Source organism: Pleurodeles waltl, chromosome 6, assembly GCF_031143425.1.
Source record: "Pleurodeles waltl isolate 20211129_DDA chromosome 6, aPleWal1.hap1.20221129, whole genome shotgun sequence".
NCBI lineage: Eukaryota > Metazoa > Chordata > Amphibia > Caudata > Salamandridae > Pleurodeles > Pleurodeles waltl.
In genome coordinates, this window is record NC_090445.1 from 1,444,009,141 (window position 1) to 1,444,025,195 (window position 16,055).

Below are 16,055 nucleotides of genomic sequence, written 5' to 3' on the forward strand. Positions count from 1 at the left end.
GATGTGTCTTCCTGGGTCGATGCCTTGGCCAAACCCCCATGTAGTGGCTTCTTAACTAACCTAAATCAATCAACCAATACTCACACAGCTCGCCTGGTCAACCTCTTGGGCTAGTGAAATGCCTAGTCATGAAGGGACTATTCTGGAATTTGGGCACGCTTAGGGTCATGGTGGACAAGTCTTTGCAACTGAACATACACTTGCTCCAGTGTGAAGATACTGTATGTATTTAAAATCTGGGGGGTAATTTATTGTTTGGTGGGTGGGATACTGTGTCACAAATGTGAAGGATGTCCCGTACAGTGTATTACAAGTGCATTATAACCTGTGTCACTTGTTGTACAGTGGACTGGATATCCAACATGTTTTGATGGAGTATCCTATTCGCCAACATATAAATGAGGCCCATTGTACAAAAACAAAAATAAACTCCACAAAGCCCAATTCATAAAACTTCCATAAGTGTATGGTACTGATAGAAATTCAGGAGTGAGTCGCACATATTTCCAAAGTACAATAGAATTACCAAAACGTTTTTTTGAATCAGGTGTAGAGAGAAGCAAAGGTGGAAATAGGACAGTCTTTCAATCTTTTTCCAGATGCCTAACCCTAAAAAAAAAGAAACATTGCCACAATTACTCAAGCCTAAAGATTTAATGCAGGTAGACTCTAACAGAAGTGTCTAAGGAAGAATATAGTTCCACCTGCAGAGGTGTCCAATCAAAAGTGATCTATAAAGAGATATTGAATAAAGGTGCACGTTGCAGAGCTTTCTTTGCAAATAATGTCCACTGGTGGTAGCTTACCAAAAAGAGCAATCTATAGTATTATTACAAAATGTTGACTCTGTAACCAGAGGAAAACTCGGTACACCAACGCCATACCTATTTGTTGAGTCCTACCTCGTTTTTCATTCTTAAACTTCCTGCAATCAAGTCGGGATCTCACTTGAATGATCAGTCAATGAAATGCATCCATTTGAAATCTGGCAACAAAGGACGTCAACATTAAAGTACATTTATTACAAATATTGTTTTAAAATGTCATGTCATCATATTCATGAGAGAGATATCGTTATTGTAAATCGTAGTGATCCCATTCTCTTGACTGTTTTCCCCACACCCTTAAACAACTCACACGCTACACATTTAAACTCGGTCTTGTGGCACATATCACACTTGTTTTATTCATGACTCTTCTGTAGATATCAAGAACCCAATAGTTAATCAGTCCAACATCATTAAAATGTATGTCTGATTTTCCAACATAGACAATTCAAAGTATATCTTCTGTATGAGCATTATGGGCCTAGCTGTAAAATACTATTTACACAGCCTTTTTTTAAGATTATCAAAAATTGTAGGATTTTTAGAAATTATATTTCCATCATTTATTGGTTGAACAATTATAACTGGATTCTCTCTCAATTATAATTAAGCTCAAAATGTCAAAGGCTGTCATTTTTGATACTTCAGTATCTATGTTTCTGTTGTAACTCTTCACATTCAGAAGGATATATGTAGTAATTCTTAATGTCATTCACATTTTAGTTCTCAATGTCAAAAGTTGAATATGCTCATTTCCACTGATATATTTCACATACATTGAGTTTGAATATTTTTTTGGAATATCTGAGGATAAGCACAAGGATGAACACTTAGGGCCAGATGTATCAAGCTCCAGGTTTGTATTTCTTAAATGGCAAATTTTAAGAAATCGCCATTTTAGAAATGCAAAATGGGATGCATCAAAATTGCGAGTCGGTATTTGCGATTTCTTAAAATTCACAAACGCAATTTGTGATTAGCAAATACCAAATCACAAATCATTTGCAATTCGGTATGTGAAACTCGCAAATTGTGAAAACGTCAACCCGGAACAGCCTGATGACATCACAACCAGGAAGTGAGTCAGCCCATGCTGTTTCCAGGAGCCACACCCACAGGTGTAGGCAGGGAGACACAGCCCAGCACCAGGGAGCCAGCTTTGTGAACCAGCTAGGACCAAATTGCAACATGGCAACTGATGGGAAGGTGAAGGACAAGGGAGACAGGAAGCGCAAGCTCAAATTCAGTGAGCAGGAATTGGAGGTGCTCACTGAGGAGCTTGTCAGGAACCATGACAAACTCTTCAGGGAAGAACTCACTACAGGTCCCTGAAAGTGAGAAAAGGTAACTCTGGTCGGAAATCCAGACAAAAATCTGTGCAGTGGGTGTTGCGTAGCGCTGTGTGGAGGAAATTCGCAAGAGATGGTATGACCTGCGTTCCCTGGCCAAAGCAAGGGTAGCCACCAGGCTAACAGAGGCAATGAGCACCGGAGGAGGACCACCCATACTGACACCGTCCACACCAATGGAAGACATGATGGAGTCCACACTGCTTCCGGAAGCCGTCAGTGGTGTCGCTGACATCGACACCTCAGGGACACCCAGCACCAGCAAAGGTAAGGCCAACAATGATGCGTATCCCCATACGTGCATGTACAAATGTCCCCTAAAAATAGCTATTAGCTCGATGCAGCTTGATAAGTAGTCCATGCCACATCTTACATACAACACAACAATGCCTTATGGGAGTGATAGGCCACAATCCTAAGGTCAATAAACCACATTTTTTAAATTTTTTTATTTATGCATAAGATAAACACATACAACTATGTACTACATTATAGCATAGTGCTTTAGGGGGGGAATATCAGTCCAGTCGCACATTCTATGCCAATAACAGTTTAAAGACTCCAAGTCCATACATCTGCTCTATCTGAGCGTGCATAAAGAAATAAGGCATTTGTGATACTATATTAGGGCGACCCAACCAACAGGACTTCCACAAGCAGACCGATAGAGCAGTGCCCACCCCTACAGAGGCAGTGCAGTACATTGTAACACATTAACCAACAACAGTACACTGTAAGTATAGTAATGACTGTCATTCATCTAGTGCAACAGGCAGATACGACCGGGAGGGGGGGGCACCCAGTTGGGTGGGCACCTGGGGATGGATCACAGCAGCATCGTCACCTGCACTCTCTCAGCCATCACCTCCCTCAGCATCTTCACCACTTGATGCCAATAAGCTTGGACAGAGCCACAGACCCACGCCATGTGATCAAATGAAGCTGACGGCTCTCCACAACTGTTACAACTGTGAGGCTTTGAGGGAAATATTCTATTTAAGCGTTGAGGTGTTAGGTATGCTCTATGTAAGTAATAGAAGTGCGTCAACTTAAGCCTAGCATTGCTAGTTGCATCTTGCACCAGAGAACAGGCCCTACTCCATTCCCCATCTGTGAGTGCTGTTCCGAGACTAGTGTCCCATCGGTCTCTAGTCCCCTGAGAGACAATCAGCCTGTCACCCTTGAGAGCTTTGTAAGTTCAGGATAGCAGACCACGGTCACCTCCAGGATCAAGTATTGACGCCAGGAGGCGCGATTCAACTGGCTCCTCCGGAAAAGACGTCCAAATGCCTCTGACCGTCTGCGAGACATTCGCATATTGTAAAAATAGCCTTCGACCTATTCCAAACAAGGATTCTGCCTCATCCCTCGTAATGAACATGCCATTATGAAATAAGTCACCAGCATTATTGCAACCCCCTGCACGCCACTGTGCAAAATCCATTATCTCAGCAGCCTTAGCGAAAGGGCGGACCCACCGCAGGGGAAACAGGCGCGCATATGGGGCCTTACGCAGGACTCGTACCACCGCCCTCTCCCAAGCTCTCGACACCTGCTCCATCAGACAGGGGGTGCCTTACGGAACCCCAGAGCCACCCATTAGTATATACGGGAGGTGCTCCACACAGACAGAACCAGCTAACAAATCCTTCTCCCAATTGGGCGCATCCTCACACCACCGGGCTGCGTACTGTAGCAACCCGGCTAAGTCGTATAAGCCTGGCAGTCCCAAGCCACCATCAGCCAGGTCCAATTTCAAAACTTCCATGCGGACTCGACATCTTTTGCCTGCCCAGACTAAGGATAAGAACAATTTATCAAGCTGTCAGAATATCGAAAGAGGGAGCTCACAGAGTGAAATCTGCATAACATATGGGCAGCGAGGTAGCAAGATCATTTTGCTGAGTGCGATTCTACCCATAACCGATAGTGGGAGAGGGGTCCGAAACTGAACAGAGGTACGGAGGCCCTCCAGTACTCTTCCCATGTTTAAATTGAATTACAATTGCGGCGAGTGTGCAAGCCGGATGCCTAAATATGAAATCGACAGGCCTGCCATCTGGTATAACACAGTTTTGTGTCTGTTAACGCAGAGGCCCGACACCTGCCCAAAATTATCCATCTTCCCCAACAAGAGCAAGAGGGGGACCACCCGTTCAGGTTCTGTGACGTACACCAGAGCATGATCTGCATACAATGAAATTATGTGTGTTCCCGTCCCCACACGGATGCCCCATCTATCCAAGCCAGTCCATAATTGAATAGGTAGCGGCTCCATGGCCAACGCGAACAGCAGTGGCGACAAGGGGCAACCCTGGCATGTGCCGCATTCGATAATAAAGGAGTCTGACACAATCGTACGCACTCTCGCCCAGGGTGCTGAGTACAAAAGACGCACCCAGGATGAGAAGACTAGACCAATGCCCATCCTGTGCATCACCTCCCATAGGTAGTCCCAGGACAAGGTGTTGAATGCTTTCTCCAAATCTAGTGCCACTAGCGCTGCGGGAGACTCAGAGCTGTGAGTCTCGAGAAGTATATGCGAAAAGCGCCGTATATTCATATCAGTCCCCCTCCCCGGCATAAAACCGCATTGATCTCCCTGCACTAAATGCATTACCACTCAACTCAAACGAGAGGCCAAAACTTTAACTAGTAATTTAACATCAAAATTCAGCAAGGATAACGGCCTATACAAGCCTGGGTCGTCAACCTCCTTTCCTGGCTTTGGTAGCATAACTATCAAAGCTTCTCGCATATGCTCCGGTAGCAGACCCTCACTTCGCGCCTCACGGAGTATTTCCAACAATCGTGGAAGAAGCACAGCAGAATATGTACGATAAAATTAGACTGGTAGCCCATCCGGACCAGGCGCTTTCCCGGTTGCCATAACACTCAACGCCGCTCCCAATGAAACCTCTCCCTCCAATTCTTCCACCTGGGATGCCGTAAGGCGAGGCAACCAGAGACCATCCAAGTACTCCTGATTCTGGGTCTCGCCCACTCTCCATGGTGAGGTATAGATAACTTGCAAGTGCTCACGCAGGTGCTCATTCACCCTCGACTGCCCTAAAATGCTTTCCTCAGAAGAGCCGCAGAGCATCTGGAAAATGGGGCTGGGCCTCTCTCGCCGGAGGAGCAAAGCCAGCATACGCCCGGAGCGGTCTCCTTCCTGGAATAGCCACTGCCTATAGTTCCGGCGGACATAACTTTCTAGTCTATCCCAGAGGTCCACAATTCTACCACTCACCTCAAGGCAATCCGCCTCCAAAGCGTTGCCACTATCAACTTGGCGCTGTATGGCTGCCAACACTTTTCCTGCCGTGTGAGCTCCCGGTCCAGGCGCTGCCTGATTCCATATGTTTTACTAAGGCTTTCCCCTCTAATAACTACTTTCAGCGCCTCCCATTCTAAGCCTCGAGTCCCTGCCGTACCCCAATTCGTATGAAAGTATCCAACTAGCACATCCTGGAGATCTTTTTTGTATTCCGGATCGCCTAGTAAGTCTGGGCGCAACTCCCACAAGGGGATCGCAGGTCTGGGCATGTGCGTTTCACACTCCAGAAGGAGGGGGGCATGGTCTGACAAAAACTGGGCCTGGTAGACAACTTGGCGAACGCCCAGGGAGCCATCATTGGGTCAGAGAAATCTATCCAAACGGCTGTAAGCCCATGGGTGGGCGTGTAACACGAAAATACTCTAGACGAGGGGTACATTTCTCTCCACACATCTACAAAGTGGAGATTCCTCATAACGTTCTGCAGTTTGGCAGTCATATGTGTTTTCGTATTCATCTTTGGGGGTCCCTATCTGGTGCTCCATCGAGGGCGCAATTAAAGTCACCAGCCCACAGGATGGGTATCCCAGTATAAGATATGAATTCCTGTTGGAGTTGATGATAGAACCCCGCATCATCGGTATTAGGGGCATAGATATTCACCAGACAGATCTTACGGCTATCTAGTGTGCCATGCAGAAATATATAACGCCCCTGCACATCTGCTTTTAGGATTTGTAATATAAAGGGAGTCCCAGGGGCCACCCAGACAGAAAACCCTCTAGCGTAGGAGGAATAGGTCGCCGAATATAGCTGCTCTTCCCACTTTTTCTGCACTTTTTGTGCTTCATTCCCTACCACATGAGTCTCCTGCAGGAGAGCAATATTTACGCCAAGCTGCCTAAGATACGCATGTACTCTATAGCGCTTCACAAAGGAGTTTAACCCCCTAACGTTCCACGTAACTATGCATGTCAAGGTATCCCCCATAGTCTAATCCATCCCACACACCCCACCACAACTCCGCCCCCCCCCCCCCACCCACACGCAGCTCCCACAACACAATCCCCCGGTTCAGCTCATGCGCAACCAGGTAAGTCGATGCCCCTAAGCAGAAGAACACCCACAGTGCTTACACTGTCAAATACAGAACTCCAAATCAAACAAGAACCCACATAAAAGTTACCCATCCCACCCTGGGTAAACACCTCTCACAACTAGTGTCTGCCCAATCGTGTGTATACCCAGCTATCACTTCTATAATCCAGAAGTGGGAGGCGATCGCCGTTCCCGCTCGATAGCTACATTCAGGTCCAGACTGCGCTCCGCCACTCCGCCACACACCAATCGTCCGGCCCGCACACACACTGTACCCAAAATATAGCCAACAACAACAGGGGGGGTTAGCTCAGTTCCACCACTCCGCAGCAACCCCCGGAACAATCATCGACCCGGACCACCGTCACTTCTCATCCAAAGGCAGCAGCAAGAGGAGAGGGGAGGGTCAGAGAGAGAAGGAGTCTTCAACAGTGGGAAGACCTCAAAGAATTATCCAAAACCAAAGTACGTGGCTCCAGCCACAACAGAAGGGCCAATGAAGTATTCAGGTGTCCTCAGGTCCCACTTCCGGAGACAGTCTGCCAGCAACACAGGGGGACCCGGAGCGAGAGGACGCCTCCGACGTGACAGTTTGAACCAACAGTTTAGCCTCCTCTCGCTCCTGTCTCTGACGTTCAAGACTCAGGGTGCCGTCTGAACAATCACTCGGCTTCCTTGGCCGGCGCGGTGGCGTCGGGTGCTCCTGCGGGCCGCAGTATGCACCTCTGCTGTCCCTCGGGGTCTCCTGTCACTCTCTCCAAACAGGGAGTCCGGCGTTCCCAACACAGCATTCCGATCCAACCAGTCCCAAGCCGCTTCCGGAGATTGAAAGAAATTCGAGCAACCTGCGTGGAGAACTTTCAACTTGGCTGGATACTGCCGCATTTAAGTATAGCCCAGTTCTTTTAGCTTACGTTTAACACCAGTAAATGATTGTCTCTGGAGGTGCACCATCCTGGTGTAGTCAGGGAAAAAACGGATCGTGTGCTTTTCAAATGTAGGATCTCCATGTTTGCGCACCTCCTGCAAAATTACATCACGGTCTCTATAGTTAAGGACCTTGGCTATAATCGTTCATGGAGGGGCTCCCGGCGGCGCTGCTAAGGCCCTGTGCACATGTTCCACCATAAATACAGCTGATAAGGGGGCTTCAGGCAATGTTTTACGGATCCAGTCTTCCAGGAAAGCCTCCACATTCACCCCCTCCATCCCTTCGGGAAAGCCCACTATACGGAGGTTACACCACCTCACCCTACCTTCTGCATTTTCAACCCTCGCTTCCAGTTTGTGCATTTTAGCTTCAAGGATGGCACCCGAGGCCTTCAGCGTGTCGATCTCAGACTGCAGGCACGTCACTTGTTTCTCAGTGGCCACCGAGCATTCCGCCACTACTCTTAGATCCGCTCATAGCAGGTTGACATCAACCGCCATGGTCGCAATCTGAGTTTGCATTGCATGCCGCGAGGGCTCAATGGCAGCCAGGATTTGCACCCTGGTGGGTTCCGCACCCTTCTCCAAAGGGGCCTGGGGGATCTTTTTGTAGACCCGCACCCGAACTTTGCGCCGTGCATTGGTCCATCCGAGTTTGCTGCGTACCCTTATACGTTCTATCCTTGCCCATGGTATCCACCTGATGAAGCGGCAGTTACGAAGGAACACACCTAATGTCAGGCTCAATCCTTCCAGGCGCAAGCAGGAAGTCGCGCTCCGTATCCTTGCCACCCAACACCGCTCAGTCCCTAACCCCCTACTTCCCCACCGGAGCGGGGTGCCGGCACATGTAGGAGCAGCGCAAGCGTCGCACTCGATCCAACGTATCTAACTCACAGCTTGCTAGTTTTGCACTCCAGAGCTGGACAACAGGATCACTAGTCAGGGGATTGTACCCTCAAAAATCAGTCCAGCGACGACTCCAGCTGCCACTGTATGCCCAAAGCAGCGCTGTAAGCCCCAAACGTCCAAGGCCTGAGCGCCCGCCGCAGGAGGCAAACAACCGCACTCCACCGCTGCCCCAACCACCGCAACGAGCCCCCAATCCAGCAGGGAGGCCCAACTCCAGCCCTGCATCCACTTTCAGGGGGAAATGGGGAGTGAGGGGGGGTGCGGTGCCAAAATCCAATCAACACCTCACCTTGAGGGTCCCCCCTTCAGGATCATCCTCCTCAAAATCGCACCGCTCCACTGCCTCATACGGCCGATTTTTGCCGCATTTCACATCGCGCCCGCCATCTTGGAGTCAGGCGCTCTTCCCCCACGCTCCCCTGCTACCCGATTCCAGCGTCTGGCTCCTTTTTATTTTCTCCCCTGCTGCTCTCCGCGTCCTCTCCTCTGCTCCAGAGGATTCGTGGGTCCGAGGTAACAGGATCATGTAGGATTAATTAGCCGGGGTCGGGAGCACTTGGCCATCTTGCCGGCAACGCCCCCCAATAAACCACATTAAAAACAACTTGGTGTTAAGCCACATAGAGAAACAACACACACAAGTCACAGTGATACGATGTCAGAGTTAGAAAATGTACTATTGTGCTACTTATTGTGAGATATAAAGAAATTACATGCTGCACATTGTCGTTGCAGATGTCCCGGGCCCTGCTGCAACAGAAAGTGGAAATGTGGGGGATGTTGAAACACAGCTACAGTCCGACTCCAACACAAGTGAGTCTCTCAGTATTGCACCAACCAGACGCAGGACATGGGTGTAACCTCTCCCAGAGTACAACCTGGACTCAGATGAGATGCCGGATGAACTCCCCACACCTCCCCTAGAGGTTAGATCCACAGGAAAACAGCAGTCCCTGCCCCAGCGTCAATCAACTCCCCTCAGGAGGTGTCACGATGCAGGCAGACAGTGCACAGAGGAAAGAGAGGGCCAATCAATCTTTGGCGGACTTGAAGCTTCCATGCTGAAAATGCAGTGCCTGCAATGCAACCACATGAGGTCAATGCACAGGCAGTTTGTGTCATTCAATCAGAACATGGGCGCAATGAACAAGCATTTGGAGTCACTGCATGAGGGACAGCAAACCGCAGCCGAAAACACAAAGGACTTGATAAATGCCATTAGGGACCTCTGCACTGAGATTCAGCAGGAGCGTGTCAGCCACCGTTGACGCCATCACCAATTTATGAGAAGGTTTGATGGGTTCTGCAGATCGGTCAATCGGCTTGCTAGCTCAACTGCCATGATTTCATGACGTGCTGTGGGTGTACAGGTGGAGATGGCACACTGCAGTCGGGACGTTGAACAGGGCTTGGTGCAAATAACCAATGTCCTGGATGCAATGCAGACAGCACGCAGTTCTACAAACAGCAAACTGGGTGGTGGAGTTAGTGAGGAGTTCTCTAGCCTCAGCAGTCCTAAAGTCCCTTTGATGGATCCTAGGCGTCGCAGTACCAGACACAGTACTTCCAGTGAACCCACTACAAGAGGTGCCAGTGAGGCCACTGAGCACTCATGTGGAGTGCGTGGACGTAGGAAGTAATGTTAAAGCCTACAGGGGACTACCGTAACATGTAGCTGTACAGTTATACTATGATGCTAATAGTGTGACACTGTTATTTGCACATGGTAGCCTATGCTTCCTGGCTATGTCCTATTGACACATACGTTATCTGAAGTCAAGGTAATAAAGTTGCTAACTACAGAAAGACATAAAATTGCAGTGGTGTTGTCATTACTTACATTAGAAATAGTTGCGCGTAATGTCAGCAAGTCTTTGCCTGCCCTCTGCTGCACTGGTCCTGTCTACTGGGTGATGGGGAGGTAAGGGATCACCATCTTCTTCTGACTCAGGCTCCATTGGTTCAACAGGTATGCCCCTTCTCGTTGCTACGTTGTGCCACATTGCACATGTGGCCACTATTTTACATGTCGTCTCTGGGCTGTACTGTAGTGCACCTCCACTCTTATGGATGCACCTGAAGCGGCTCTTCAGGAGACCGAAAGTCCGCTCCACTACACTGCGTGTTGCCTTGTGTGCAGCATTGTACTGGTGAAATCTGACGTCACTATTACTTCAATGCAACATAGTCATCTATTACTTTACCCAGTAGGTTTCCTTTGCCAAACTCTCCAGCTAGTGGTCTTGTATGAATCCCGCTGTGACGAAAGATGTGGAAGTCATGTGTGCTACCTGGGTATCTGGCCACAAGATTGGTGATGATGTTAGAGGCATTGCTAATCACCTGTATGTTCATGGAATGATGGTTTTTACGGTTCCCATGAACATACTCGGTGGCTGATGGTGGATAGATTGCTACATGTGTCCCATTGATGGCACCTATGACATGAGGGAATTGTGCAATCTGATCAAAATTGATTTTCATTTGTTGTATTTCCTGTGTGATGTTGGGGAATCTTATGTGCTCTTGTATTTTGCTCAGCATGGCATTTAGAAATGCTTTGAAGAATCGTGAGAGAGCACTCTGTGAGACTCCTCCTGCTGCTTCTATGACCCCTTGATAGCTCCCTGAGGCTAATAGGTGCACAATACCTGCACATGGGTGGGTATGCTATTGGTCCTTTGTGTGTTTTTCCAACGTTTGCGAATGCAAAAAAGCTTAATACATATGGCCCATAAGGTGTTAAAAGTAACTATTTCTCAAATGTTATACTTTGCTTTGCTTTGAAGCGAATAATATTTAGCTTAGTGTTTATTGTTCCTTTGTAAGTCTTTAGTTTTTTATTATTCATCGTCACTATTTACACTATTGAAATCATAATAGATGTCTTGGATAGAGTTATTGAGCTAAACTGATCTCCCATATTGAACTTGAGGAAAGATGCCCACTAGAGAGATGTCAAACATAATCCCTCTGATGGAGGCCTGCAAAGTATCTGTACCTTCTGTACAGAATTATTTGATGGAAGGTATCTGCTGCAGATATAGCTGGGTAAAAACCCACCACCACTAGTGCCGATCTTGTGCAAAAACATACCCATCTGAGTAAAAATGCCTGCCCTAACGAGGAATCCAAGCTGAAATTCCAACTAAAAGGATTGGCAAAAATATGTCTTGTTGCAGAACTATTTGGGCAAAGATAACCACTTAAAATAACTATCTGAGCAAACACCCAATTTCGGCAGACTAGTTTGAGCAAATATATCTCATAGAGAAATATTTAGCAAAAATGCTCCCACACATGAAAAAGAACTTCATGTACAAAATTCCCCATCTCTGCAGAGCAGCTGTCTACCTAGAGGTACCACTTTTACTGAGGTATGTTAGTTTGTACCGTGCCACAGACTGGTAGTGAGCAGGCAGCATGTTTCTATATCATGGAGACCTAGTGTTGGTGTGTTCAAGTGTGTGTGACAGAGTGCTAGGGCCCATGTGTGAAAAAGCTCTGGATTTGGCATTGCATCATGCATGTTACATGTGATATCAGACACCCTAATATGCAATAAGGGCATTTGCTAGGCATAGTATGAAACCTTCCCAAAACCTATCTAATTTTACTAATTTCTTCACTGGGTAGAATGTCCAGTCTTTATGGTATGACTTTGCTTACTCGTGTACAAAGGCCACATAATTGAATATTAGAAGTATCCCATTCAAAGCTTATCATGAATGTTGAGTCTAACATGCTCTGTTTCAGGCGGATGTCTATGAACTTCTGGACAGTCGCGTCAAGCCTTGGAGAGGGAACCTGATCTCATCTAGACTTCTTCCGTTGCACTCGCAGGGGTGGGAGGTGTTTAACGTCACTCAGGTGGTGAGTCTTCTTCCAGTTGATGCATGTCTATGAGGGCAGAGTAGGTCGTTCCTACTCAGTGATATCCCCACTCAGCATAAAATCTGTTACTCCTGCACACAATGCAAAATCATTACCCTTCGGTCCTAAAATCGTATCTACTACAGCCAGTGTTCAGTCCTACGCGCTGCTTGGCACCAGATTCTCACCACGCACCAGAGTGCCTGTTCATTCTTCTATTCACTTCTGAGAAATGACCTTTCTATTCCAGGACAAGTGACATTATTGTGACATATCTTCAATTCTATGATCAGAGGTTGATATAAGGAAATTAGCCTCCAGATACCAAGAGCTCACCTGTCTCCATTGCATGTCTCCATTCTTATAATCCTCACTGAGATAAAATGTTTCACTTTTACTTCTAGGTCCTATACGATACAAATGGTGCCAATCTAAAAACAATCACAATAATTGCCCACACTAGACAAAGCACACATGTTTAGTGCATGACTTACATTGTATTTTGAGACTGTGTGCTTTTGACATGCTGAGGACCCAACCAATAAGCTGTTCTCATGCAAAAGACTTACCTTCCATTTTGCTCTTCATCAAAAAATTGTAGAAGCAGTGGTTCTGTTATTCTAACTAACATGTAGGCATGAGAATGAAATAGTGCCTTCTGGTATCCAAATGAGTATCTATTACTAGTAAGTTGTTCCATACACTTGGCCCATGCCATTTGACCAGCTACTTCTCTTTCTCTCCTTCTGTGAAAAGGTTTCCAGGTGGCTCCAGGATGCCAGTTCAAACTATGGGTTCCTGATCATATCCACCCTGCCATCAGGCAACTCCCTGGATGACCACTTCATGAGCTTCTCCCGTAGCACCCCCAGGAAGGGGAGTAGGACTTCACCATTCCTTGTGCTCTTCAGTGATGACGGGAGGCGGCGGGCCTCCAATCCCTCACCAGAGCCAGGTACAGAGCCACCAAGGGTACTGGAAAGGGATTTATGTATGCAATTTTGAGTCTTTTCGTAGTGCTTAGTCCAGAAAAATGGCTGAGGTCAGAACATGACTATTGTGAGTTCTTAGCACTCCACAGTTGTAAGAAACGTTGCATGCATTATAGGATCACTGTCCACTTTTCAAGACTCTTGTAATTCATCCTCCCAATCTGTGATTCTTCGTCTCTCCATGATCACTGGAACCTTTCAGCACCCACAGGGCCATGGACTGTCAGCATTCCATGGGTGTAAACTGATAGCACCCTAAATAAGTGACCTGTCAGTATGCCAAGCCTCTAACTGCCAGAACGACCACTGTTTGAACTGCCAGCCACCTAGCCTGTGATTGTCATCAAGTAAAAATTGTGACCTATCAAAGCTGTAGGACTGTGACCTGTCGGCTCAAAATAAGGAACTGGTCATGCATCAGGGCCGTGACCTGTAAAATTCTTCAATATAATCTGGCAGTATTCCAAGACTTACCTGTTACTTTTTTTAATCCACGGTGACAGGCCAGCACTCCAAGACTGTTCTTCGAAAACTACTTAATTGTCACGATCGCTTGAAGATTTGAAATTGTTACGAGATGTCAAACTTTGATCATAAATGCCCAATTCTATATTATTTCTTCAGTTTTATCACCTACTCTAGTGCTGATCAGTTAAATTATATTTACTATTTGTATGCCAACTTTTGTGCGCTTCTTAAATTCCTTATCATATAGTACGACTGTTGATACTTGCATCCCCCAGCAGGTGTAGTTAACCTATCTGTGGCACTTGAGGTTTATTCCCGTCCTACTCTACTTGGTGACATTCAATGTGTGATGTGTTCTTGATCAGTATTACTAAACTGTGTCTCTCTTTAGCTGGCCACATGCACAAAATACAAAAACACTTCCAATTCCTGAACACTATAAAAATATGGTTATTGCCCTACCTTCTCACATTTATTGGAATATCACCTGCCTCCACACCACCAGTATCCCCCGGGCCACCCTCTAGTCCTTCTAAATACACTCATTCTCTAGCTTTTCATTCTTTGTCCTCGGCCATGAAACTGACCACATACGGGCGTCAAGCTCTATCTCTTGATACCTGCATGCCTGTTTCCTGCATTAATTCTGCTGTTGCACAATCAGAACATGTTTCTGCCCTTACACATGAATGCCCAATCCCGGACCCTTCAACTACAAATTCATGCTTCCAATCCACTGGACAGACAACAACGTTGCTTTAAAAGTTTTCCTTTATTTGTATAGCACGCTTTTGCCATTGGTATGACTATTCAGTGTGGCTTGACACAGGAAGTACACTATTGTGAGTCACAAATAAGGAGGAAATGTGTACATGCAACGTCCGGTAAAGTTCTGCACCTGAGACCTGATGTAGAGTTCAGTGCACCCACAAGTTTCCTGCTAGGTTGGGCCAGCCATTCAGAGCCTTGCTTTTCCCTATGAACTATGGATCCCCTGTGAGTGTAACCGTGAATAATCCACGTCCCTAGATATCTGTGTTTTTATTTCTTTAATAACTCCCCGACTACTGAACTGATCTACACAAAATTGTGATGCTTTTTCAAACGGTGGGAAAGTTATTAGCAAAACAATAAACGCTTCGTCTATGTGAAAAGTTGGTCCTAACTATAACCACCTACTGGCTATCGCCAGTAGAATATACATATATAAATATATATACACACACACACACACACTCGAGAGAGAACTCTGGGTAGTTCCCTACTTTAGGTGGAGAGCAGCTCAAGTAAGGAGCACCCTGAAACACTCTAGATTTGTTCACCTCAAATGCCTGTTTTTCTAGCAAGGTTTTTAAGCGTAGTATTGGCACAGTGCCATACATGCCGATCTAGAAAGTGTCAGTCTTTTGTCATTTATACAGCAAAATCTTCAAGCATAGGATTGACCCAGTTTCATCCTTGGCTAGCTGTAAAATGCCAAAAGCCTTTCACCTTTCCAGGCACAGTATTACAGTTTTGGGCTGGTAAAATACCATACAAGCCAAACTGGAATGAGCGCAACCAACCCCTGACACATATTTCAATGTCATTACTTCTCTTCAGAGAGGTTTACCTTTGTCCATACACAAGGGAGCACCCAGTATAAGTCAAAACAACACCCTTTCAGGGTTAGAGTGATGCATAAATTATGCAAAACAGAAGAGAGAACTCTGGGTGTGTGTGTGTATATATAGATATTATTATTTTTGCTGGAAAAAAACAAAAGTTGAAGTGCTGCTATAGTTAGGTGATAATTTCAGTAACAATGGAACATTTTAAAGTTTAAAAAAAAAGACACAAACCCAGTGGAATTCGCCAGCTATAGTTATCTCTAGAAACTATAACTTGTGCCCTAAGGTAACTTTAACTCATGCCTCCGCCATGCAACATTTTGTTATCATTGATGTCATAGCAAATGTTAAAGTGATATTATCAATGATGTCATAGAACATGTCATGAATGAAGTAATGTGTTGGGTAATTAGAAGTGCATCGCGAGAGCATGAGCTATAGTAACCTTAGGGCACTTTATAGGGGGAGGGGGCAAGCTACGCCCCTCCCCCTGGCCTTTATGGCCCTGGGGACCCTACCCCTGACCAAAACAAACATTTAGAGGTGGGGAAGAGACACCCCCTTTCCCAAGCTGTCATGGGCACAAGGGACCCCATCCCCAGAGGCTTTCTTTTTTTTAACAAAAAAAAGGGAGGATACAGCACCCCTCCCCAAGCCTATAGTGGCTTCAGGGACCCCTTCCATCAGAGCCTTGTGTGCTCCTGACTGGGTGCCCCGGT

The 16,055-nt window shown here is 46.4% G+C and overlaps 1 protein-coding gene across 3 annotated transcripts in view; it reads left to right on the forward strand.

Annotated features, from left to right (window-relative positions):
* Window positions 1–16,055, forward strand: part of LOC138300945 (bone morphogenetic protein 2-like) — an 82,107-nt gene that overhangs the window by 56,371 nt on the left and 9,681 nt on the right. The window contains exons 3-4 of one of the 3 annotated variants that reach the window (XM_069240873.1): window positions 12,150–12,263; window positions 13,023–13,221. In XM_069240873.1, the coding sequence (XP_069096974.1) occupies window positions 12,150–12,263; window positions 13,023–13,221 (313 nt within the window). Of the gene's footprint in view, window positions 1–12,149; window positions 12,267–13,022; window positions 13,222–16,055 lie in introns of all 3 variants that reach the window. The other 2 variants (XM_069240872.1, XM_069240875.1) reach the window with 2 other exon arrangements.